General features: G+C 52.3%; 1 protein-coding gene and 1 long non-coding RNA gene across 4 annotated transcripts in view; one reads left to right on the plus strand and one right to left on the minus strand.

Moving 5' to 3' along the window:
* Positions 1–25,949, plus strand: part of RCSD1 (RCSD domain containing 1) — a 73,460-nt gene that overhangs the window by 35,366 nt on the left and 12,145 nt on the right. For all 3 annotated transcript variants that reach the window (XM_042925476.1, XM_042925478.1, XM_042925477.1), the window contains 3 exons: positions 16,686–16,787; positions 17,868–17,957; positions 22,375–22,446. In XM_042925476.1, the coding sequence (XP_042781410.1) occupies positions 16,686–16,787; positions 17,868–17,957; positions 22,375–22,446 (264 nt within the window). The remainder of the gene's footprint in view (positions 1–16,685; positions 16,788–17,867; positions 17,958–22,374; positions 22,447–25,949) is intronic.
* On the minus strand, positions 1,861–7,827 carry LOC122211930. Its single transcript, XR_006198904.1, has 2 exons — positions 7,345–7,827; positions 1,861–2,978 (listed from the first exon to the last, which is right to left on the minus strand). It is a non-coding gene; the product is annotated as an uncharacterized LOC122211930 (long non-coding RNA).

Consider the following 25,949-nt stretch of genomic DNA (forward strand, 5'->3'; position numbering starts at 1 on the left):
AGGGGCACCTGGGTGGCTCAGTCGGTTAAGCATCTGACTTCAGCTCAGGTCATGATCTCATGGTCCGTGAGTTCGAGCCCCACGTCGGGCTCTGTGCTGACAGCTCAGAGCCTGGAGCCTGTTTCAGGTTCTGTGTTTCCCTCTCTCTCTGCCCCTTCCCCACTCATGCTCTGTCTCTCTCTGTCTCAAAAATAAATAAAAACGTTAAAAAATTTTTTTTTTAAAAAGGCTTATTTTACAAGTGGGGAAACTGAGACTCAGCAAAGTTAAGAGTCTTGCCTAAGATCATAGATCTAGTAAGAGGCAGGATGTGGATTTGAACCCAAACTGTCTAATCAGACACTAACTCTTAGCGTCCCCGTGACCCCACAGGGGCTGTTATTAGCCACATTTTACCGATGAAACTCTGAGCAAACCAGGCAGTTGCCTGAGATTCCACCACCCATGAATGGTGAAAAACCGGGCCTTTTCAGGCTTCAAATTCTGTACTTGCCTCACCATTCTTGCTTCATGAGTGATGGCAGCTGCCCTGGGTTGGACCGGAATGGCTGGGTGTGGCCCGCTCCTAGAGGCTTCCAGGGGCTGCCAACCTCCTGCGACCGTGGTGCCATCTTGCCAACGCCATTGGGCCCACGGGGCTGGCATCCTGGGACCAGGCTGGGGTCCCTAGCCCCGGGACAAGTGAAAGGACACCTCATGCAGACAAAGTGCAACCTCAACCTTTAAAAACGTTTTAATTTGATGAGTACTTTTTTCTTAATGTTTTAAATGTTTATCACATTCATAAGGTAAAATCTGTACACGGTAAAATTCACCTATTTTAAATGTACAAATTGATGAGTGTTGACAACTGTGTACATTCATGTACTCCCCACCATAAGGTATAAATCACAGCCGAGGGATAGAACATGTCCTTCACTTCGAAAGTTCCCTTGTACCTTTGCAGTCAGTCCCCCGTCCCTACCGTCGGTCCCGGGCAATCAGCGATCTGCTGTCATTTTAGCTTTTGCCTTTTAAAAATATTATGTAAATGGAATAATACTGGTAGTGTTTTGTGTCTGACTTCTTTCATTTGGCATAGTGCTTTCAGGATTCACCCATGTTGTTGTGCGTAGCTCTGGTTTATTCCTTTTTTGCTAAGTAGTATTCTATAATACAAGTATCACACAGTATTTTTGTTTACCCCCTCACCAGTTGATGGACATTTGGGTTGTTTCTAGATCTGGGCTATTAATAATAAAACTGCTCTAAATATTTACATACGAGTTTTTATGTGGAAATATGTTTTCACTGCTCTTAGGTTAGTGTGTGTGTAACTTGATGGGAAGCTGCTAAAATATTTTTCTGAGTGGCTATCCATTTAGCGTTCCCACCAATGGGAGGAGCGTTCCGGTTTCTGTGTAGCGTTTCCACCAATGGTAAGAGATTTCCAGTTTCTGTAGCGTTCCCGCCAATGGGAAGGGTGTACCAGTTTCCGTGTAGCGTTTCCACCGATGGTAAGAGATTTCCACTTTCCATGTAGCGTTCCCACCAATGGGAAGAGCGTTCCAGTTTCCGTGTAGCGTTGCCTCCAATGGGAAGGGCGTTCCGGTTTCCGTGTAGCGTTCCCACCAATGGGAAGAGCGTTCCAGTTTCCGTGTAGCGTTCCCTCCAATGGGAAGGGCGTTCCAGTTTCCGTGTAGCATTCCCACCAATGGGAAGAGCGTTCCGGTTGCTCTGCAGCCTCACCGACGTGTGGTCTTGTCGTTTTGGTGCATCTGAGCCATCTTGTGCGCGTGTAGTCGTGTCTCTTTGCAGTTTTAATTTGCATCTACCTAATCACTAATGTGCTTATTAGCCGCTCATAGATCTTTTCTGGTGAAGTGTCTGTTCAAATCCTTTGCCCGTTTGTTTTTGTTTTTTTTTTAATTGGGTCGTTTGTCTTATTATTACTTAATTCAGCAGTCCTTTTTAATCTCAAAATGTGAACTCACAGATGCTTTTCTGCTGGAGGCCGCGTGGTACTGTGGTTAGGACACGGGCTTCTGTAGACCGTGTGCATGTGGATGGCAGGCCCGTCATGGGTAGCTGTGCAGTACTGAGCCAGTTCTGGAGCTGTCTGTTTTCCATTCCGCAAATTGGAGGTGACTACGAAACCCGTGTCCCAGGGATGTTGTGAGACTTGAAGGAGACAATCTTAACACAGCACCCGGCATGGTAAACGCGCGGCACGTTAGCTGCTTTATTATTGCTATTATTAATTCAAAACGAGTTTCTAAAGAGAGACGTTTCAGTGATGGCAGTGGGTGCGGATAAATCACTCCGAGTGTTGACAACGTTGGGTACAACGGGGACCCAGTGGCCCTGTAGTCACTACACGCAGGCCTGCACTCACAAGGGGCTGCTGCCCTGGAATGCTGTCAAGCAGCACCTGGAGGGACCGCTCCCACCAGGCCCCAAGGGAGCAGCTGGCGCGAAGGGCAGAGGAAAAAGGGAGGTGTGGCCATCCACCAGCCTCTGCAGGCTGAAGGCCAAACTCCCCACCCTTCCTCTCTCCCCTTTTCAAGACCAAGGAAGCCAGCAGTTTTGCTCTATAAAACCCAATAGACCTTTCAAGTGAAGCAACTAAACTCAGGCAGATGGTTTTCTTTTCTCTTCTTTGAAGGATGTGGCAAGACGAGATGGGAAAGATCATTAAATAAGAGCTTCAGGACCTCCGGCCCCTCCCAGCTGGGTAGGCTTCCAGGGCAGGTGGAGCCTGTCCCGTGTATGGGGCCTCTAGGACGCATCAGAGATCACAGACTCCTGCCGAGAGCAGCCTGGGCAGCAAAGGTGTGGAGGACGGTGGCAGAGGTCAGGGCAGAGCTGTGGGCCTCAGATCCATTGGGGCAGACGCCATTCTACTTTGGCAGGGGACCCGTGCCTCCCTTTGCCTCAGTCTGCTCCTTGGTGAAACGCGTCCGAAGATATCGACAGGCGAGCACAAAGATTCAACCACTCTAGATAAAGAAATGGACAGATTTTAAGGATGTTTTAGATAGGTCATGTTTGAGGATAGATTGGGTTGTTAAAACTGGACACGACAGATGCCAGGGATGGGAATACGAAATTATAACGGATTGCCCAGCTCCAAGCAGAGGTTGGAGGGTCAAACTGCTAAGTATTCGACTGGGCAAGGAAGATCTCATTCCTTGCCCCTTCCTAGCCCTCCAGTTATGATTGCAGTGACCTTGGATGAGTCAATGAGCCTTAATGAAAATATTCAGCTCTGGTATGCCCAGAGCCAACCCTGGCTGACACTTTGTTTCCATTTTCACTCCAAGGTCCTGATCTATATTTATCAAGCTTTCACAATGTCAGCCCAGTGCTGTTGGCTAGTACCGTGGCGTCATTCGTTTCTTCATTCATTCATTTCCTGGCATTTCTCGAGCACTTAACGTAGCCCAGGCAATGGGCTAGGGGATGGGGACATGAATAAGACATGGTCCCTGTGCTCGGAGGTTACAGCAGAAGGAGACAGTCTTGCAAAACTGTGGGTATTTGATAAGCTCTCCGAGTTCCAGCCTCCTTTCATTACCGCAAACACCTGTTCTCGGTTCTTGGCCTTTGCGTCAGCTCTCCTTGGAATGCTCTTGGCCACCCCCTCCCCTCCCCACCGCATCTCACTCGCATCCCTTCTGCTTAGTTTTCAGAGCTCAGTTTAAACACGATCGTCCGGTCAGGTCCCCTTGTCACTTGCTCTCCCTGTCCTTTCCCCGGGGATCGTTCTCCTCCCTGGTGAACAATCAACTGGGGTAAGAATAATGATGACCGTGGAACTCATGGTTCCCTCACTAGACTGTAGCTTCCGTTATGGAAGAACTAGTTTATTGTTCTGTCCTGGCCCAGGGCCTGGAGGGACAGGAAGAACGGATGGACGGATGAATGAATGAATGAATGAATGAACGAGGCCAAGATGTGGTAAAACCACAGGAGGGAGCAGGGAGGAAGTGGAGGGCCCGGCCGTGCGCCCTGCCTGCGGTGACCCAACCTGCAGAGCGTCCCCAGGGGCTCCCTGCTAAAAGTCCAGCCCCAGACGTGGAGGGAGGAGGGAAGGGCAGGGGAGCTGCTGTAACAGGAGAGGCTGCAGCTGACCGGGAGGCAGGCCCGGGTCCTTGGGTGACTCGTTCTAATCTTAGAAGGCATGTCTCGGCTTTCTGCTGCGGCCTGAAGGACAAATGTCCCGGACCCCAGGACACATGCTCACTGCCACGCTCACCCCGGAAGCAGGAATGGCTCCTAATTAGGTTCTCGTGCGGGGCCCCCAGGGGGCTGCGGCTATGACCCCCGGGGGTGGCTCCCTGGGCCCCACCCCGCACCTCAGACTTGAGGGGCTCTCAGTGAAACGGGCCTTGTTACGGCACTAAGCAGTGTGAGACAGGGCCCTTCTGAACTCACTGGAGAGCCATGGATCGTAGGTTGATTTGTCGGCCTCGGTGGGGGAAAACCCACCAGATCAGCCCTGCCGGCTATGCGGAGTCAGTTCTTTTAAACACTCCCTTTTGGCCTACAAATTATAAACAAAAACAAGAAGCCGAGCTGTTCAGAGGCCGCCCGACAGGCAAGGCTGGGGGGGGCCGCCGCTCCTCTGCACCTCAGCTCACCTTGTAGCAGGAGCCAGGTTTCAAACCGAGGGTGCAGACTCCAGAAATCCCCGGCAGGCACTTGGGGTGGGGGGGCGGTGCGGGGGCTGACCCCTGACCCTCCTGAGAGCCCTCCGCTCCTGGGGCTGGCCCTGCCTCTCACCACCCAGCTCTTCTCCCCGGGCTCCCCTCTCTGGAAAGGGAGCCCCTGTCCGCCAGAGACGTGGGCAGGATCCTGACTTCTCCCCGCACCACCTGGACAGGCACCCATCCTGGTTGGGAATCCTTTCTCCCAAAGTGCTTTTGAGTCCTGTCCCTTGCCAGTCTGGGAAGATTCCCTAGTCTGGCAGCCCAGACTAGGCTTTACGGCTGTAAAGCCATCCTTAAGACAGCCACTGAATCCCGGATGGACGTGTTGCTCACGGCCACCTCTGAGCCCTGGTCTCTGCCCCTGCGGAGTCCTGGTCCTCACTCTTCTGCAAGGCCGGCAGCCCTAAGCGCCCCATCGGCCCGCTCACCCACAAAGCCCTGGAGTCTGGCCGAGGGCCTGCCGTGTGGTAAGGGCTCATTTACATCTTCTGAGCGGGCGAACCCACAAACTCTGCGGCCTGACGCTATTCCTTTACCCACGAAAGGTGGGCCGTAGACGCTTGGGATTCTCACCCCTCAAGAAAGCACAATAGGGGCGCGTGGGTGGCTCAGTGGGTTAGGTGTCCGACTTCGGCTCAGGTCATGATCTCGTGGTTCGTGAGTTCGAGCCCCGCATTGGGCTGTGTGCTGACAGCTCAGAGCCCGGAGCCTGCTTCGGATTCTGTGTCTCCCTCTCTCTCTGCTCCTCCCTCTGCCCCTCCCTCCCTCACGTGCTGTCTCTCTGTGTCTCTCAAAGATGAATAAAGGTGAGAAAGGAAGAAAGGAAGGAAGGAAGCAAAAATAAAAGGCTGCTGCTTGCACTAATAGCCTTTACTCAAAGTGCAGATTGCAGGAGGGGCCAGATAACGCTAGACATCTAACAGCTCTACATCCGAGATTGCAGACTCCCGACCTTCAAGACCCTTGGGCCCCCTGTCACCAGACTCGCTTTCATCCTGGCCACTGCCCCCAGCCGTTGTCCCTCAACATTTGTCAGGATCTCGGCCCCCTTCCTGCCCCTTCCACTGTTCCCCGCACTCAGTCTCCCCGAACGCACCTCCTGGCCACCCTGGCAGATCCAGACCTGGCCAGAGGCCCCGTGGGCAGCAGTGGCTTGTCAACATGCTCATTGTTCACCTTTTATGACAATGGCAACAGCTTCCAAACTGGGCTCCTGTCCCCAGCCATTTCTCAGCCACAGGGATCATCGAAGTGAATCCAGTGGTTTTGCTTAAAACCCTCCCGTGACTTTGCATGGCCCTTAGAACCGGGTCCCAGCTCAGAGGGATGGTGTCCTCAGTTCACAGCGTCCTCAACTGAGAGTCACCTCCTCCCTCCTCTTTCCTCCCCCTCCTCCTCTTCTTCCTCCCCCTGCCCCTCATCCCCCTCCTCCTCTCGGGGGGAGGAGGGTCTCCTGTGATCACGCCCCAGAAGCAGTGCCCGGCGCCCCCTTTTCAGGCTAACCCTTCAGAGCATTAGCACCACTCACATACGATACATCCACTCGTTCATTTGTTCACTGCCGGTCCTTCCCCCCCAAACGTGGGTTCCAGGGAGAGCAGGTGTGTCGTTTTTCAGCACTGTGGTCCCGCAGCCCAGACACACGGCCAGCGGGTGCTCAGCAAGAACTTGCCGGCTCGCGCTCTTTTCCCACGGCCAGTGTAACAAAGTTCGTGGCTTCAACAATTCAAGTCTGTTGCTTTGCGGTTCTGGCGCTCACGAGTCCGGAATGGGTCTCTTCTGTGTCACTTCTGGAGGCTCTAGGGGAGAAACCCCCTCCTTTTCCAGCTCTGAGGCTGCCTGCCCGGCTCAGCTGTCGCCCTCCTCGTCTTCAGGGCCAGGGGTGGTGGGTTACGCCCTCCCTACAGCCTCACTCCGGCTAGCAGCCCCCTTTCACCCGGCTCTGCCACATCTAGGAACGCTCGTCACTGCACTGGGACCACCCAGCTAATTCAGGACAGTCTCCCTATGTTAAGGGCAGCTGATCGGCAACCTTCATTCCACCTGCTCCCTTCATTCCCCTTGGCCACGGAACCTACCATAGCCACACGTTCCAGGGATCGGGATGTGGGCGTCTTTGGGGCCCATTTCTGCCTACCATGCAGATCCATCACACGTTAGATACGTTTTAACCATCTCTGTTCCCCAGCAGCCCATAGACTCTGGGGTGCAGACAGCACCCATCCTGGCCATCTCTGCTTCCTCTCCTCCTTGCCTCTGAGCCTCACGACTCTCCCGCGAGGAAGGTGAGGCGGGCATTATTCTCCCCGCACAGACGAGGAGGCTGAGGCTTCAGGAGCTCAAGTGACACAAGAAAGGGGCCGATCCGAGATGATGCTCGGGACCTACCTGGTGTCCCTAACCAGCAAGCCTCGGAGAGCTCCCCGTGTTAGGTGGTAACAAGCTATAATCACACCAGAAGGAGGAAAAGCGAAGGAGGCGGCGAGGGGGACGGAAACACACTTCCCTTTCCACCAGCACCGCCCTCACAGAGCGGCAGCTGCCCAAGGACCAGAAGGGATGGAAATACATGTTGTTGTACCACCTGCTTCCAGAGGGACGCTTCTAAACAGCAAATCCTATAGCTCCCCATGAGAATGTGTTATGAGCTCACCCTAGCCTCGGGAAGAAAGTCCACATCCCGTAGCACAGCCTCAGTTCCGCGGCTGGCATCGTTCACGTCCCACGTGCCGAGGTTCGAGCCTAGCACAGAGGAAGCTCGGGGTAAGCGTTGGCTCCGGTGGCCATCATCTCATACCCTCCTCATCCCAGCACAGCGAGACGGGGATTATCACCCTGATTGTACAGGTGACGAAACCGAGACTCAGAGAAATCAAGATTTGCCCAGGGTAAATACAGCTAACAGGGAAAGCTAGGGCCTGACTTAAATTGTGGAGATGCCTCAACCCTGGGCAAGCCACAGCTTTCTGTTTCTCTACCTCTTTTCTATCCCCCCTTCTGCTTAGCCCACGTTGAGCCAATTAAAGTCTCCCCAGGACAGAGTAGTCTTCCACGCTTTGACACTTTGCACCTGCCAGTGGGTCCCCTGTGCCTGACGAGGCCTCTTCCCTCTCCCCCCACCCACCGTCCCCCCGTCCCTCCATCCCTCCCGGCCTTCCAGACTGCTTAAGCGTCACTTCCTCGGCGAAGCTTTCCCTGAGTCACCCACGTGGCTTAAGTCCCCTTCTCCTGAGCTTCTATCGCAGTGACACACGTTTCCCAATTGCAGCCGCGGTCTTTCTGCATTACGGTAGTTTTCTCATTCTGTTTTTCAGCTGGACGAGAAGCTCCTTGAGTGTCAGGACCACGAGCTTTCGTCTTTATATCCCCACACTGAGGCAGTGTTGGGCACATGATAGATGGTCAATAAATATTCACGGAGTGGATAAATAAATGAGGGACCGTGGACTGAGTGCCCCCTAAGTGTCAGGCTCTTTGCTGGGTGTTTGGCTTCAAACTCACTCCGTCGTCCTTACAAACCTATAAGGTACCTGACTGCATAATCAGCCCCTCCAGCAGCAAGTTGGGAGAGACTCCTTAGATAGGTCTGCAGCCGTAAGGCATGCTGGGAGCCTGGGAAAGCCTGAGCCTATGGGTAGAGGAGGCCGACCATGAAGGAAGGGAAGTCAGGAACGTGGAAACAGAGCTGCTTTCTCTCCATTGGCCTCTCCCACTCCCAAACCGACAGGCTTTATTGAGAGCGAATTTACGTGTCACACAATTCACCCATTTAAAGGGTGAAATTCCACGGTTTTTAGTATGTTCACAGAGTTGTGCAACAATCACCACGGTCAATTTTGTAACATTTTCATCACCTCCCAGAGAAGAGGCCCCTTGGCACGCACCCCCCCCTCCTTGTCTACCCCTCCCCTCCAGCCCTCGGCAACCACTGCTCACCACTAGGAATCTATTCTCTTGTCTCCAAAGATTTGCTTCCTCTGGACTTTTCTGTATAAGTGGAGTCATGCAACACGTGGTCTTTGGTGACCGGCTTCCTTCACGGAGCAAGCGGCATGTCTTCAACGTTCATCTGATACTCTGATCCAGCTGCTTTGATTTGACAGCGCTTTGGACAGCTGGGACCTACGTCATGACCCTAAAAGCCATCCTATTAAGCTTAGTTTCGCTTACTGTTTTTAATCGCGCGTTCCTGTGCACGCCAGTTGCTCGGCGATGGTTTGAACAGCCAGTGATGGAGTGTTAGGAGGCTGCCCAGGTAATAAGACAGCCCATCCTTGAGCTGAGGATGGCAGGAAGCAGCGGGAGCCCATGTTAGCCAGCTGGGGCTCCCCCTGAGGCTTCCGTGACCCAGAGGGAATGGAAGGGCAAGAGTAGATTCGACAAGACCCTGGACATCCCGTGGCATATTTAGGGGAGCCGCTAGCCCCACAGCCAGCGTTCAGTAATAGCTAACAGTTCTGGAACACTTACTTCATTCCGTGCCCCATTCTAAGCATTTTACATGCATGAACTCATCAACTCCCTCCAGCGACCATGTATCATAGGTGCTACCCTCATCATCCCCCATTTTACAGATAGAAACTGAGGCACAAAAAGAAGCTGAGGCACACAAAAGCTTAAGGTAGCTTGTCCGAGGCCACAGAACTAGTGAATGCAGAGCCAGGATTTGAACCCAGGCAGTCTGGCTCAAAGCCTGAGCCGTGTGCTCTACTGCCCCACAGACAGCACGATAACATAGTCAGCTGTGCACGCTTCCTGGAATAGACCAGGCTAATTCTGAATCTCGTGGGGACTCTGGGGCTATCAGCCACTTGCTGGTGTGTGTGAGAAAACGACGGTGCAGCCTCCGGAAGACAGGGCACGTGTTGCACATTGGGTTGGAGCAAAGGCTGACGGGTGTTAGCAACTCTGTTTACAAATGAGGAAACTCAGGGTCAGAAAGGCCCACATCCAACACACGTCAGAGCCAAGACTAGAACCCAGGTCTGACTCTGAATTAGTTGCTCTTTCCACTTCTATCAAACTATCCTTGTGCACTGCCAACCGCATCAGACTCAAAAGAAATGTTTTCCTTATGCTTGTCCGATAGTTAACGGGTCTGTATAAAGAAATTTAGCATACCGTATCTCCCAAATTACATTTTTTAAGGTCCTGTCTCTATAATGGCACTAGAACGAGCATCTCTGTCCCTCTTCTCTGTTGTCCCTGCTGTTACCTGGGACGCACCTAGACCCTAGCCCTGCCTGCACCACTGCCACTAAGCCCGCCTGGATGAGCCACCAGGCACCTGGGGCTGTGGGCTACACTGCTTCCGAGACCACGAGAGCAGTCGGCACGGTGTCCTGCCCATCGAGGGCTGCTGAACTCTGTCTATGCTGCTGGGCCACAGCACCGCATCCTGGGAGGAAATGGGAAGCCCTGAAGGTCCTCAGGAGGGACACACTCCTCGGGTCAGGGGCCTGCCCTTCCTGCAAGCACAGTACTTTACCTGGGTTTTCCCTGGGAGAGATTCTCAGAGGCCAAGCACCTGCTATTTTCAGATCCTTAAAGCCTATAAGTGGGTAGGGAGGGGATATTGGGGACTTTTTTAGACTTATACGAAATATTTGTTGGTTTTAAAAAAATAATAACTTAATGTTTATTTTTGAGAGGGGCAGAGGGGGAGGGGGAGGGGCAGAGCGAGAGGGAGACAAAGAATCTGAAGCAGGCTCCAGGCTCTGAGCTGAGAGCACAGGGCCCGACGTGGGGCTCGAACTCAGCGTGAGATCATGACCCGAGCCGAAGTCGGATGTTTACCCCCGAGCCACCCAGGCGCCCCTTATGTGAAATATCTGATCAGCGTTCACATCCGCTCCCATTCTCCTGCCTCATCATGTTGCTGTTCTCCTTCACATCCCCTCCACTCCCACCTCCTCCAAAACAGGCTGTTTCCTCTGTCAGGGTCACCGTTATCCCAGCGTGTCCTGTGGGATCTACAGATGCTCAAGAAATGAGGAATAAGGGGAGCCAGCAGCATGGGTGAAGGACATGAGGTTTTTTCTGGCCGGTGACATTCCAGGATGTCTCACCTTCTGTCACCTAAGCCACAGAAGTCTTCCGGCGCCCACTCCTCCCGTCTGCAGTCTGCAGGGAAGTGTCTGCAGGGCTGGCCTTGCAGCCCCAGGAGCAGTGTCCCCACCTTTGTGAGCAAAGCCAGCTCAGCGCCGATAAGCAGGTGGCCCAGAGTTCAGTCTGTGGACCTCTTCCTTTCCCTGTTCTGTGTATCCTATGATTTCATCTAGTCCTGTGACTGCGAATACCATCTCTAATGAGTTTTGTTTCCAGCCTGGATGCCTCCTCTGAGCTCCAGATGTGGGTGTCCATTCGGCTCCCTGCACTGTTGTCTCCACTTGGGTATCTACAGACAGTCCAGACTTTCATGAGCAAGCAAGACCTGTTCATCCCCCATCTACCCTCAGTCACATTTCTTTCCCCAACAAGCCGTCCCCAACCCAGGAAACAATACCCGAGTCCCGTTGTCCAAATCAGACTCCCGGGAGTCGTCCTTGGCCACTCTCGTCCCTCGCGTCCTGGACCTGGTGCATCAATAATTCTTCACTGTCCTACTCCCAGCGCACCCTTTCGCACCCCCCGCCTGCTGCAAGTCTGGCCACGCCACCATTACCTGGACCACTGCCGGAACCTTCCTCCTGGTCTCCACTTCTACTTCTCATCCGTCCTCCACAGACAGCCTCTTACGTGTGACCCAGGTCACACCCGTCCTTGAAACCCTCCAAATGGCGTTCCATTCCCTCAGAATAAAATACAGATTGCTTCCCACATGGCAGGCCCCAGGCTGTCTGTCGCCCTTACCTCCCTTTGTCTCACGTATCCAACATGTCCCTGCCACGCTTTTCGCTCTGGCCCTCAGCCTTCGTTTCTGTCTGTGCTTTCTGCTCAGGAGAGTTTTCCCCCCACCCTTTCCTCAGCTGGGATTTAACTCGGATGATGTCTTCCCTCATAAATGCCTTCCCACACCCCCCAGAGATAAAGTGCCCTATTTTATCTCTTCCTTAGCATTTAACAAGCTACCTTATTTATCTGTGTGTAAGTTCATTGTTTGCTTCCCTCGCTGGAATGGCAACCCCATAAGGGTAAGAACTCTGCCTTGTTTGCTATTATATCCCAGGGCCTAGAACAGTAAATATTGATTGATGGCAGACTAAGATATTAATGACTGAATAAGATAACCCTTCCAGTAAAGGTCTAGAGTTATCTAGCATGTTGGTCTGGAAAGAGCTAGAGCTTTGGAATCTAGATAACTGTGGGGCTGGCCCTTCCTAACTTGAATAGCAACTCTGGGCAGTTTCTTCTTCTGGCAGCGGTGTTGTGAGCGTTACAGGAAATGTGTCAAGTGCTCTTAAGGACAGTGCTTCCCACATAGCAGGTGTCCTAAGTATGTAGGTGGGTCAAATGGGCCCATCTGGTTCCCGGTCCAGTGCCGTTTGCATCATCCAAGGATGGTAATGGCTGGACACTGGGGTGAACTGAAGTGTCAGGGATATAAGGTAAGGGTGTAAAGGAAGACTCTGGCATCCCAGAGAGACTGTCTGTTGATCCCTGTGCAACCACTGTGGCATCCCAGAGAGACTTGTCTGTTGATCCCTTTGAAGTGTGGTTTAAGTATGGTCCTGTTGGAAGAGTGCAGATCCCTTAAATGACCGGGTTAAGATCCCCTGTCGATCTAGAAGTGCAAAGAAGCAAGCACACCTTATATTTTCAAGGCTCTGGGTGTCTGGCCTGTTTCTGGTGAGCAAGAGAACCTTCCGTTTAGCCGAGAGCAGGGGTTCCTCAGCCCCCGGGCAGAGCCCCCTCATTGCTTCTCCTCCCAAGCTACAGATGAAGAGGCCTCCCTTGGTGCCTTGTTTCCCTAATCCAAGGCCCAGACACTGTCAGATACTTAGACCTTGGGCCACGGTGGAGGATGGAGAAACAGGGGCAGAGCCAGGGAGGTGGGCAGAGCCCAATTCGGACCTGTACACAAAGGTCCCACTATGTGGATCGTAGGCAGCATGCAAATCGTATTTACTCAACATGGCAACAGCTTGGGGGAAGTTCCATGCCGTCCAGACACAGGGGCTCCTCAGTTCTGAGAAGAAAGTCCCATAGAAATGGAAAGTAAACACCAGAGGTGATTTTTTTTTTTTTTTTCTGGCCTAGGCAAAGTCAGACAGGAACCACACAAGTGGTTTCCAAGCTGGCTGGTAGAGCCGGGCTGGAATGGTAGCAGGGAGGGCTTGGTAAGCAAGATCTGGGCCCAGGAAAAGGGAATGAAGACCGACAGTCCGAGGAAATGAGTGTCATCTAAAGCAAGACACAAAGGGACAGGAGTCCAGAAAACAGATTTAAGACCTAGAGATTGGCCCAGGAAGAAAGGATGAGCTGAGGTCTAAGCAGTGCTTAAGACTCAGTGTGGATGCAGGCCGGGGTGGTCCTGTGACCGACACGGTCCAGGGTGTGTCAGTGACCCTGGGAACAGGTACCCAGGCCCTGAGACTGCAGGCTGGGTTGGATGTGGGGAGGAGAAAGACAGCACCCTTCAACAAGACTTTCTATGTTCCAGGCTCTGTGTTAAATACTTTGTGGACATTTTAGGGGCAGAGAAAGAACACTTAATCCCGGGGAGGCTGAGGGGTCCCAGGAATGTCTGAGACCAGGCAAGGGCATGGAAGTCCTTCTCAGTCCAGGTGAGAGCATGGCCTTACCAAACCAGCCCCAGCGCCAAGACAGAAAGCTAGTGAAGTTGCTCACTAACCTGGACCTGAGGTGGTGTGCCATCGGACCCCTGGAGGAGGTTAGTAGTTGTACCTGCCAGAGTCGCAAGGCAGAAATCCAGGCAGGACCTCAGACGGGCTGGGCCACTGGCTTCTGTCCACCTCCGAGGCCATGCTTCTTCCATTGTACCTGTGCAATCCAGTGGCTAATAATAATTTCACTCTTTGTATAGCACTTTAGTTTTCAAAACACCTTCACAAATTATACTACTTAACTAATATCCTTTGCTGGGTTATCGGGTTTTGGAGTAAAATGTTTCATAGATTATTGTTTGGCTTCCTCCTGTGTGACTCTGGCTAAGGTACTCGCCCTTTCTGGGCTTCAGTGGGCTAGCTAGGAGAAGGCAGTCTTCTACAACCGAGAATAAGAGACTGTGATGGGCATTGAGGAGGGCACCTGTTGGGATGAGCACTGGGTGTTGTAGGAAACCAAATTGACAATAAATTATATCTAATATTTAAAAAAAAAAATCTGACGAGGGGCGGGTGGTGAGTGGATGTAACAGTTTCAACCAGCTCTGGAGTCCTTAGACGTTCTAAAGAAAAGTCATTCATTGGGCTCCAGGAAAACAAACTCGGGTGTATTAAAATCTTTCCTTCAACCCAGCTTTTAAGCCCTAAATGCTTCCAGAAGCCTCACAGTTCTCTCACTTCTGAGCCCCTGGCCAAGCCCAGTTTCCAGACAGGGAAGTTAGGGAGGAGTTTTTGATTCCTGTACAGCTCTATTTTTATCTGGAATGTATCTTCCTGCACACCAGTGATTGGGTGCCTTCGAAGCGGAGGTAAAGTACGTTGTCAGCAGGACCCCGAGCAATAAATAGCAACGGACAGAGAGACTGATCTGTTAACGTGGGCAGGAAGTTAGACAGATGGACAAACTGATCGGCCTGGCGTCTTTGCCAAGAGCGGCCCAAGTAATCACACTGTGCCCGAAGCCTCTCCGTTGTTCCCAAAGGATGAGCCGTTCCCCTCTGACAACCCCTATCGTGGCAAGCGTGGAAGGCAGACAGGTGTGAGTCGTGTGCCTCTGCCCAGCGGGCCCCTCCCGGAGTGGGCATCAGATTCCCCCGCTTTTCCCCAGCATTACGGAGAACCTGGCATCTTGAAAAGAGGTGAATCTTTTCACATCTTTATGCGAAGTCAGCATCGGGTGTTTAGGCTGGAATGGGGTTGACCTTGAATCACCGCCGGAAACAGTAAAGGCGGACGGACTGGTCTTTCCTCCAGAACAGCCTGTTCTCAGATCTGAAGGGCCGTGGTCCCAGCAGTTCTTGCCCGTCTCTGAACAAAGCCTTCCTCACAGAGTTCTGCCCCATCTACTTAACTGCACCTTTCCTTGGTGGCCTCCGGGTTTGCCCTGCCCCAACCCGGCAGCGTCTGGCACAACCAGACACATTTACTGCGACACCCCTACGGAAACACACCAAGTCAGAAAAAAAGGAGGGCCTAAGCAGTGCGCGCGCGCATGTGCAGTGCATGCGCCCCGTGGGCACGCATGCGTATTGGCGCGCGCATGCGTGCGTGCGTATGTACGGGCTTTTGGCACGCGCATGCGTGCATGTGTGTGTTTGTGTGTCGTGGGGGCGCCGGAAGCGGGGGGAGCGTGCCTTGTGTTTGGGAAGTATGCGCCCCGTGGCGACGTGGACTTTTTGGGCCAGCTGCCGTTCAGATCCTCCCAGTCTCAGGCCACCGTGAGGAGGGGAAGAGGTAGGGCGCGTTTGCAGCCGTGTGAGAAATGCCGTCAACGTGGTCACAAAACACAGAAGCCTCATGTCTCAAGAAGGGACGTTTAAAAAATTACTATGGGGGCCGCATGCGAGGCGGCCCTTTACAGCACTCGCTGACTCACCGAGTGTGTCGTGTCGCGGTGACAAGTGGCAGGTGGGGGTGAACGGTGTCTGGGGTGCGTGCGTCTTGGCCTCCTGGGGGAGCCTGGGAGGCACTGGAGGGAGGGACGGCTGCGGGGAAGCAGTGGTCTTTGCTGGTGGCAGGGCAGGGGCACAGGCATGCTCGCAGCCGACGTGGAGAAGCCCATCGCCCAGGTGGTTCCCCCAGCAAAAAGAACAGGAGGGAAAGCGATGAGTTTCTGGGGAGACAGAAACGCACCGTGTCAAGCACCTGACCTGAATCATCACAGGGGCTCTTGAAAGGACCCCGTTGCTGTAGGAATTTAAACAAATCTTCCAACGCGCTTACGGGTGTGCCAGGCTTGGTCCCAGCCCTTCAGACAGATAGTAAATCATTTAATCCGCAGACCCTGCGAGTGATGTGCTACTATTATCCTCGTCAGGGCACAGAAAGGTAAAGGCGTTCGTCCAGGTCACTGAGCTAGTGGGAGACAGAGCCACCCAGGGGTTGAATCCAGGGGGTCTGGCCGTGCTACCTGCTTCTCCTGTCATTTATTTATTAATTCAACAAATACGTACCGGACGCTTCTTTGTCCAAGGCATTCAGTTAAGGAGGGAAGACAAGACATATACACATGCTAAAAGTTGAATAAAGGGCATTTGCTTACCCCATTTCATACACTTGAAGCCTTGCTTGCCGATGCATTTTGCCAGCCCCCATTTCTGAAAGCCTCTTTTGACCAAAGGAAGGCGACTCCTGTCATCTCGTCTCCACATGCCCCTTTTCAGTCTAGGTCTTTGCAGCATGAGGAGCACAGGGCTTACGCTGCTTCCCAGACCCCTGGGTTCCCCTTCGGGACGGGACCCAGAGCCACACCCAGGGCCGAGCACACCCTAAATATTCACGACATGTGGTTGACTGGATGATTTAAAAAAGGTTTTTTTAATGTTTGTTTATTTTTGAGAGAGACAGAGACAGGATGCGAGTGGGTTAGGACCAGAGAGAGAGGGAGACACAGAATCCGAAGCAGGCTCCAGGCTCTGAGCTGTCAGCACAGAGCCCAACACGGGGCTTGAACTCAGGAGCTGTGAGATCATGACCTGAGCTGAAGTCGGACGCTCAACCGACTGAGCCACCCAGGCACCCTGACTGGATGATTTTTAAAATCCTTGGATGCAGGGGTCAATTGCAAGATGCTGTTAAAATACCTCATTGTCACAGCTTCTCTGCTTACGGTCACAAAACAAGGGCCGTGTGTGGCACCCAGTAACAACACTGAGAAGAGCCAAGGATAGATTTGCTGGTTAACTTTTGCTTTCCCTTGGTTTGCCAGGAAAGACCGGCAGAGACCAGTGCCAACGTGGATGACTCGGCACCCCCCTCGGTGGCCCAGCTGGCTGGGCGGTTTAGGGAGCAGGCAGCCGCTGCAAAGGAGGTGAGTCAGGCGTCTTCCGAGCCCCTCTTCTGGAAGGGGGCTGGAGGAAGGGGAAGTCTGGGTCAGGCCCAGAGGAGAGGGAGGGAGGAGGCTTGGTAATTACCAAATTAGGAAGAGAAGCCAGAGAGGGGTCCCTCTGAATGTGAGGAATGTGGCCATGCTGCTGGCCTGTGCAGGATCTTTCCTCACCAGAGTGAGGCTTACACTGTGGCCCGGAGCGAGGAGACAAAGGGCAGAGAGCTGGAAAGATGGATGCCTGGATTCATTTCCATCTCGATCATCCACTATGGGAGACTTAGATCTCGCCCAGCTGTGCCAGGCCTAGACTGGTTCAGAATAAAGAAATGCCCATCCTCAGCCCTGCCCCAGGGTCCAGGAATCAGGAGCAAGGCAAGAGGGGGACAGATTCTGAATTGAGAGTTGAAGAGGAAGAGAAGAGTTACAGGAACGTGCATTCAGATAGGAAGCCAGGGATCCAGAAGGACAGGGATCCAATGATCAGTGGGCCCCAGAGGTATCCTGCTGGAGAGGACAGAGTAAAAGCGGGAGATTTGGGCTACATTTTCTGGAGTCACGCAGTCTGAAGAGCTCCTTAGGAGAACATGAAGGAAGGGCACCCCAAAGTTGGGGGGTGGCCCCTTGGGACAAAGGCGTTGCTATCATGCTTTTTTAGGTACAGTGTTTTGTGCTTTTGTTTTGCCATCTGAAAAATCAGTCCTTGATTTCTAGACATTGTAGGAATGTCATAAAGGGTGAAGAAGCTAGTGTTGGTCTAGGGTACTGGCAGCGCCTGGAGGCTAGAAGCAGATATCGGTTTGAGATGTTGTTTCAGGCAAGCGAATGTCAAGTAAGGCTCCAGCAGCAGCAGGACTGGGACGGGAGCCTGGGAGTCAGAGGGGTGGACGGGTGGAGAGAGTTCCTGTGTATGGCTAGTGGCAGGCAAGCCGTCCTACATCTTTTCTCCTCCAGACATCCCTGAACATTCCTCAACCAGCTTCCACTTCCTCCTCTTCCTCCCTGTTGCCTGATTACCTCTCTCTCTTTTTCTTTCTGTGTGTCTGTCTGTCCCCCTCCCTCCAGACACCAGCCTGTAAGCCAACAAGAAGGAAACCACCCTGCTCCCTCCCCCTGTTCCCCCCCAAGGTAGAGCTGGGCCAGAACGGTGAGGAGGTAAGTGCCGTTCCAGGGGTCAGGGGACACCGGTTGTGAGTCTGCCTTCTTCTTCTGACGGGAGGGGGCACAGGAGGCACACATTCAGACCTTGAAACCTGTGCAGGGAGTTTCTCCCTTTCAGATTGGGGGATGCATCTCCTCTTACTGCTTCCAGAATTCTTTACTTTGGAGACCAGGTTCCTTCCTACTCTCTCTAACGGAGCCTCCTTCAGGGTCTGTCAAGGACAGGAACACTGTTTCTCAAGACTGAGAATTTCAACAAAGAGAATGTGCTGTAGAGTATTATGTTCTACTCCAGGTCCGGCTTATATGACATTCCTTGTGGAAAAGACACCTGGAAAGAGACGCAGCACTTACATAAGGCAGAATTGCCACATGAGTGAATGCCGTGGTTCTGTGCTATCCTTGCAAAGACTGGCTATTGTTCTGGATCATTGGAAGAAAATCAGAGCACACAGAAGCCTCGTTGCCCTCACATATAAATAGCCAATGTTACCAACACAAGGAAGGTGCTGGCATCACAGATCATAGCCGGCAGTAGATTCCCAAACTGCATATGTACCGACCCTTATTTATCTAATTGTAGCTGTAGGAGTGACTTCTCCGTCCCCCATCCCAGCAGCCCATGAGCTTTCACTGTGCTCCCGTCACACTCCCGCAGAAATGAACTCACGTGTTCTCTCGTCCAGCCTGGGAAGCCAGCCTCTAGAGAAAGCAAGCAAGCCAAAGACGGTTCAATTCACAAATCCCGCTTCAACTACCTCCCTCCCCCTTCCTTTTTGAGGACCAGCAGCCTGACAATAGACAGTAGATACCCGTGTGACCTTGAGCACGTATGTAACGAACACGTGGAGGAGAGCAGCCTTTCCCACCCAAGGCTTACAGGCCAAAGCCCACCAGAGAAAGCGGAAACTCGCAGCTGCCCCTGATCCAGTGGGGTGGGGGCGTCTAGAGCCCCACTGCTCAGAGATCGCTGCCCCACACACCGAACAGCAGCCTTCTTCTGGAATGGGAACCCCGAGAAACACGGTTTTTAAAAACTGAGTCTTTTCTGTTGGCATTTCTTCAAGCACTGACTTGATGGTTGTGTGGCATCATGGGGTTATGAGCTCGTGCTATGGCCAGATGCATACCGACAACTTCTCTTTACCAAGGGTCAGCTTCTCCTTGTGACTTTCAGCCCCTGGGCGACAGGCTGAGGCCTTGGCCATCAGGAGCCTCCTGTGAGGCTACCCCCTGATGACCCAGAGTTGGCCCTGGAGAAGCCACCATACTGCACTGAGCCTTCTTCCTTATTTGTGAAGTAAGACAGGAACACTAACCAGACAGATGATGGGGGCCAGATGGGGGTGTTTTATTCTCTGGAATAAAAGCAGAATGAGTCAGGTTAGTTTCCCGGCTCTGGGAGAAATAAACCTACAGGCTCATCCCATGAGGTACCGCCCAGCGGTTAAATAGCATAGAAGGGCCCAGGGCTGGATGAGTAGGAGGGTGGATGTTAGAGGAAACAGTCCTGTCTGGAGTGACAGGCTGCTTGCACATAAGAAGGACATCGCTTCCAGGATCGATGACTTTTTGTCACCTTGAAAATCACACAGAAATAAAAAGAACAACCAGCTTTGTGTGGCTGGGCTGGACGGAGTCTGTGGCCTGCAGTTCTCCACTTTACGTTCCCACGGCGTGGCCTTGGGGAACCTCAGGGGGGCCTGAAGGGAGGGCCCCAGTCGGGCTGCCGCTCAGTCCCCGAGGCGCAGTGCAGGGAAGGGTCTCTCCGTCCCTTCATTCCCGTCCTCTCCCTGTGCCTGCTCAGGCCTGAGACCATGGGGTGACCAGGAGTTACTCCTCTCTGGAGAACCCAGGCAAAAGGGTATTTAATATGGCCGTAAACCTTGCCTTGTCTGCCAGAGAAGGGCCGAAAAACACTCCCATCTGAAAAGTCAGGTTCATGATTTCTAGACGTTATAGAAACATCATGTGCAGAAATGAATATACACACATAGAGCTTGAGGCTGGTTTTTCTCCTTCGGTGGTCTTAGGCCCAGCCACCTGCCTGGAGTCCCGTGTTAAATGGCAAAGGAAATGCTGCCACCTGCTGCCATTCCTAGGAACTGCACTAGCAGCTATTTTTGGAGTCCTCCTGCTTTGCTGTTTAATTCCAAGCAATAAGGATCGTGGGGAGCATGAGCTAGGTTCCCCGCACTATCTTATAGCGAAGGCGCTGCGTGTATTGAATTTTCACTCTCATCAGAAGATAGTGGTCAGGGGGCGCCTGGATGGCTCAGTTGGTTAAGCATCCAACTCTTGATCTCAGCTCAGGTCTTGATCTTGAGATCGTGAATTCAGGCTCCACGTTGGGCTCCGTGCTGGGCGTGAAGCCTACTTAAAAGTATACATATGGGGGCACCTGGGTGGCTCAGTCGGTTGAGCATCCGACTTCGGCTCAGGTCATGATCTTGCGGTTTGTGGGTTCGAGCGCCGCGTCGGGCTCTGTGCTGACAGCTCGGAGCCTGGAGCCTGCTTTGGATTCTGTGTCTCCTTCTCTCTCTGCCCCTCCCCCGCTGGTGCTCTATCTCTCTCTGTCTTTCAACGATAAATAAATTATATATATATGTATGTATATATACACACACACATACACATATGTATACATATATACGTATATACATGTAGTGGTCAGTTGAGGAAGAGAAGAGTTTCTGGTATTACAAAAAGCAAAGTTTGTCAGCAAAATTGTTGCTGCACTTCCTTAAACAGTATCTTTAGAAATAGTGGCTCGTGTGAAATTTCACCATAAAGCACAGAAGTCAACTGAGTTGGGGCTGGCAGCTCTTTGTACTTGTCACCAACACAAGGCGCCTTGAAAACTGCTCTAGGAGTTTGTCTGACAGTGTAACTCATGGAGCCAGAGGCACCTTCGAGCTGGAGGCGTTCTGAGAGTCATTTATTCTAACCCACCTGCCTGGGTGTTGGTGGAGGAGGCTGAGGCCGGGGCACCCGTCCGGCTCTTGTCAGAGCCAGAGTCCCAGCTGGTAACTGTCCCACTCCAGTGCCTCTTCCTCAATGTTGGGCCTTAAAAGGGTCACAAGGAGTTGAACTGAGTAAATCTTCCTCCTTCCACCACTAAAATACAATCATCTCACTCAATAAGTATCTCAGAATGTTTCCAGGAGATTGGTGTTCTTCTTTCTGTGATCCAGGTAAATGAGTCCACGGGGGCTGGGGCAGGTAATGTGTGTGGGGTCTCTAAACTGTAGAAAAATCCCTTTTGTGCCTTGGCCTCTGCTAAACAACATGGAAGTCACCACCATCTTCTTCTTCACCATCGTCATCATCAGTGTCCTCATTTACCTGTAGAACCAGACTCAAGTTGCAGGGATTTTAGACAAAACAAGAAGGGGTCCATCTTTTTAGATACAGTAAAACACAGACAAGGTTCCTGACCTACATTCATCACAAACATATCTCCAACTAGCAGAACATAACGTATGGTTTTGTTTTTTATTTTTAAATTTCTTTCAACGTTTATTTTTGAGAGACCAAGAGAGAGCATGAGTGGGGGAGGGACAGAGAGGGAGGAAGACACAGAATCCGAAGCAGGCTCCAGACTCTGAGCTGTCAGCACAGAGCCCGATGTGGGGCTCGAACCCACAAGCTATGAGATCATGACCTGAGCTGAAGTCGGACACTTAACCAGCTGAGTCACCAAGGTGCCTCCATATGTATGGTTTTATATGTATGTATCAGCCATTGATCGCTTCTAGAGGCCAGAGACCATATCGTGTTCATCTTCATATAACCAGGCAAGACAATGCCGGGAATGTAGTAGGTACTCGGTAAATGTCTGCTTAATCGAAATGAACGATGTTTTGGAAAATGATAATCTATAAATAACACTATTGGTGGTTTGGATTTTCCAAAATATCATTAGTTCAAGGGAGAAATTTCAGTTAAACCTCTGTAAGCTTTCACCTTTGGTCTGTGGTGTCTTCTGTTGTTTGTACAAACAGAACAAATAGTCATTTTGCCCTTTCTCTCTGGAATTCCCTCCCGTCATTGGCTCATGTTGTTGAAGGTCAGGAGGTGAAGATCTCATCCCCTCAGACATAGTCTGTTGTCTCATAATGACCATGAAGTCATCCTTTCTGGAACAGGAGACCGCCTGTGTTTCAGATGTCTGTCCAGCCTGCTCTGATTCATAGATTCAAGTGGTCTTATACCTGTGAGACGAGGGAGGGGTGGTGGGGAGCCCACCCAGGCCCAGGCCCTGACCAGGTGGGTGGGCTGCTGAAAGCTAAGTGGGAAAGCGGTGAAATCAACTTCTCCTCTTCTTTCACCTGGGCCTTTGGGGCTCCAGCCAGAACCCCACCTCCCTTCACCTCACTGATTCCATTGTTTTGGTCCATTTGCTCTGTAGAAATCACCGCCCAATGCAAGCCACCCTCCTAAAATCAAGGTGAAGAGTTCGCCTCTGATTGAGAAGCTTCAGGTAAGTGCACAGTGGTTACCCATTGCTACTTCTGACGCCACCCCACCTCTTGTGCAACATGTGCACGTCTTTGGGGCTCCTGGGGATAGCACCATCTGTCACCTGAAGAGTTGATCTCTGATAACCAGCTGTGAAGGATGAGGAGCCCTATCTAGGGGCAAAGAGCTAAAATAAACATCATGTCAAGCATGAGCTCATGAAGTTAACAGATCATGGTGGTTGGCGGATAATGGGATGTCTCAAGAATCTTACAGGAAAAAGACATTAGAGCCCAAGAGACACTCCAGGACTAGCCAAGTCCTCCCAAGCAAGGCCTGAATGCCCCCACGAACCGTTTCAGCTTTACACAGGGCTGAAATTCAACAGCTAGGCATTGCACTGACATGGCAGAATCCGTTGTTTGGAATGCCCGCCTCTCCGTCTATCAGCTTGTGAACCCAGAGCCCTCACCATGGCACCACAGCTGGCTGCCTTTCCTGGGGATGGAACTGACCGTGCGGCACTGTACTTGAGCTCGCAGCCTTTTGAGGGAGACGGGATTTTCACACCTAGTACAATAAGAGACTTAAAGGAGAGGAAACCCCAGAGGTCTAAATGGTGTGCTTGCCGTGTGTCAGTTCTTACTCCTCTAAATCAGAGTTCCTCAACCTGGGCAGTGTTCGCGCAGGATAATTTTGTGGCGGGGCACTGCCCTGTGCATCGCAAGATGTTTAGCAGCATCCCTGGTCCTTACTCACTCAATGCCGGTAGCACGCTCCAAAAGTTGTGACAATGAAAGACGTCTTTGGGCATCTCCTGGGAACACAGTTGCCCCCCACCGTCGCCCCTGGTGAGAGCCGTGCTCTAGAATTTTAGAGCAAGAAGAGAGAAGAGTGGGCAGGAGTAATTAATGAATGCTTTATGAAACACCTACACCCTGAGTTGGTCCTCAGGGATGGGTGGCTAGAAAGGAAGGAGGAAGGTGCCCCTGGTGTGGGACAGCGTGAGCCAAAGCGCAGAGGAGTGGGGCATGTCTGGATAGGGTGTGTGGAAGACGCAAGAGCTTTCACCACGGTCTCTGTGCTCCACCCAGGAGAACCGTAAGGCTCCTGTGCACCGTATCCTCCCATTTGGGCCCGACTAGGAAAACCTAGTCAGAAATCACTGTTAGAGGCGTGCCGAGACAAGTAGCTGCCGCTTCTACAGTTCCACCTCTGGGAGAGCCGGGGCCTGATTTCTGGTCAAGAAAAGCCTCTCTGGTTTCTGGCCTGAGCCCGCCCTGTGGCCGGTGGGAGGGGACTCCCTGAAGGGTAACTCCTGCTGAAAAGGCCTGATGGCACCACAGCAGCAGCAGCAGCTGGGAAGGAGCTTCTGCCTGTGCAAGGCTCCCGGGTACGTACGTAAGGAGGGTCTCTCAGAAAGGATCCCGATGCACAGCCAGCTGAGGGGTGTAGCCCGGGACCTGCACCTTTGCCTTCCTGCAGCCCACCTCAGCCCTCATCCGCGTGCCAGAAGTTAGTTCCCACATGCTCTGTGCCCCGCAGTCTCGGTCTCCTTCCCCTTTCCCGTCAGTGAGGAGCGTCTCTGGGAAGCTCAGCCACTGAGAAGAAGGTTGTGATCACTGATCCTTCAATCTCATTAAGAACATCAGCAACAAGGAACGCCTGGGTGGCTCAGTCAGTTAAGCGTCAGACTCCATCTCAGCTCAGGTCTTGATCTCAGGGTCATGAGTTCTGGAGCCTACTTTTAAAAAAAGAAGAACAGAATGACAATTTGGCCAGGTGCCATAGGAGCCCTTACTTTGTTGGGAAGGGGGGGGGGCCAAGAACTAAGAAATGCATCATCAGCTAGACTTTCCTTCTAAATACTCTATTAGATGAGTTATGAGGTATGATTTTTCTTCACTGGACTAGCCCATAATTCCAAGTTCAAGTTTCCTGCTGGCTAGCAAAATATATTTTATTTGCAGGCAGTCTTACAGAGGGAACTTTCCAGCTTGAAATTGGGCAGGGGTGGGAGGGAGACCTCTTAACTCCCAACCCAAGTGTCCACTGCCCTGAAGCCGTCACAGGCACTCACCATGTGCTGCTTTTTGCCATGGTTTGGGCTCACAGCGTTGCTATGCAACCTTCACGTTCTTAATTCTTATCGTGACTGAGTTTTGTCCATATTATAAGGCCTTTTTTTTTTAAGTTTATTTATTTACTTGAGAGAACAAGTCAGGAAGGGGCAGAGGGAGAGAGAATCCCCAGCAGGCTCAGTGCTGCCAGCTCAGAGCCCAGTGCGGGGCTCAAACTCATGAACTAAGAGATCATGACCTGAGTGGAAATCAAGAGTCCAATGCTTAACCGAGAGCCATCCAGGCGCCCCTGCTGTAAGGTCTTTCTTAATATCACGGAGATACTGGTACTTTCCTAAACAAGAATAACAGCGTAGAGTCTGCAGGTCCAAAAGCACACACAGTTCTCCTGGACAGCAGAGCCTTGGCTGGAAGAAGGGGGCACTGGGGGGGCTCTGGAGGGAGGCGGGGAGTGTGGAGTATGAGTGGGTGATGGCAGGAGCGAGTGCCAGGGACCAGATCATGAAGGACTCAGGCGGTCATGCTAACCGGTTTGGACAAATACAGTTCAAGACTCAGGCTATTTATTGGACTCACTGGAGGTCACACAGCTACTAAGTGAAACATCTGAGCTTTGCAGTCAGGTCTGTCTGTGTGGAGAGCCCCTGTACTTCCCACTGTGTCATCTGCCCATCACACCATCCCTTCCGGGCGAGTCCTCTCTGCTCGGCCAGGATCTGGAGACCCAGAGGGCGCCAGAGCAGGAGGACTGCCCCTCGATGGTGCTAAAGAGGACCCAGTGCTCACTGCAATCCACCCCACAGGCCCTCCTGCACCACCACCTTCTCCACTGCCACAGGGTGAAGCTGGGACCACCTGCCTCGCCCTGCCCCCCACCCCTACCCAGCTCTTGGCTCCCTCAGGCCTCTGTTACCTTTGGGTAACCTCTCCCCTCTGTTGCCCTCCGGATGCCCTTGAATTTGGTTTCACCTGCCCCGCCATGGCCCAGGTGGGGCACACACTGACGTCTGCTCCGCGGGCTCCCTCTTGGAAGGGCTGGGCAGCCTGCTGTGTCCACCACTCTTCTGGCCATCTACCAACAACGCATAAGAGACCAGCAGAGCTGGCTTGAATCCCAGGGCAGGCTCCTTCGCCACCTTCCTGATGTTCACGATCAGAACAAAATGGAAAACACAGGTCTGTTGTAGAGGGGAAGGTTTTGTATGCCAGCAAATAGGAGGCATCCTATAGGCAGTGACTACTATTGGCTCTGCTGAGAAAGTTGATAAAGGGCGTTGACTTGCTGTGAGATCGTGTGCCTGCAGGTGCTACTTTGGCCTCTTTGTGTATAAGTTGGAGCTGTTCCAGGGCATTTTTGTTGGATCCAAATCGGTACTTTCTGGGCCTTCTGGAATGCAGCCTGTGGTGAGCCAGGTAGCCAGAGATGGCTTGAGGAGGCAGTGTT

This window comes from Panthera leo, chromosome F3, assembly GCF_018350215.1.
Source record: "Panthera leo isolate Ple1 chromosome F3, P.leo_Ple1_pat1.1, whole genome shotgun sequence".
Taxonomy (NCBI): domain Eukaryota; kingdom Metazoa; phylum Chordata; class Mammalia; order Carnivora; family Felidae; genus Panthera; species Panthera leo.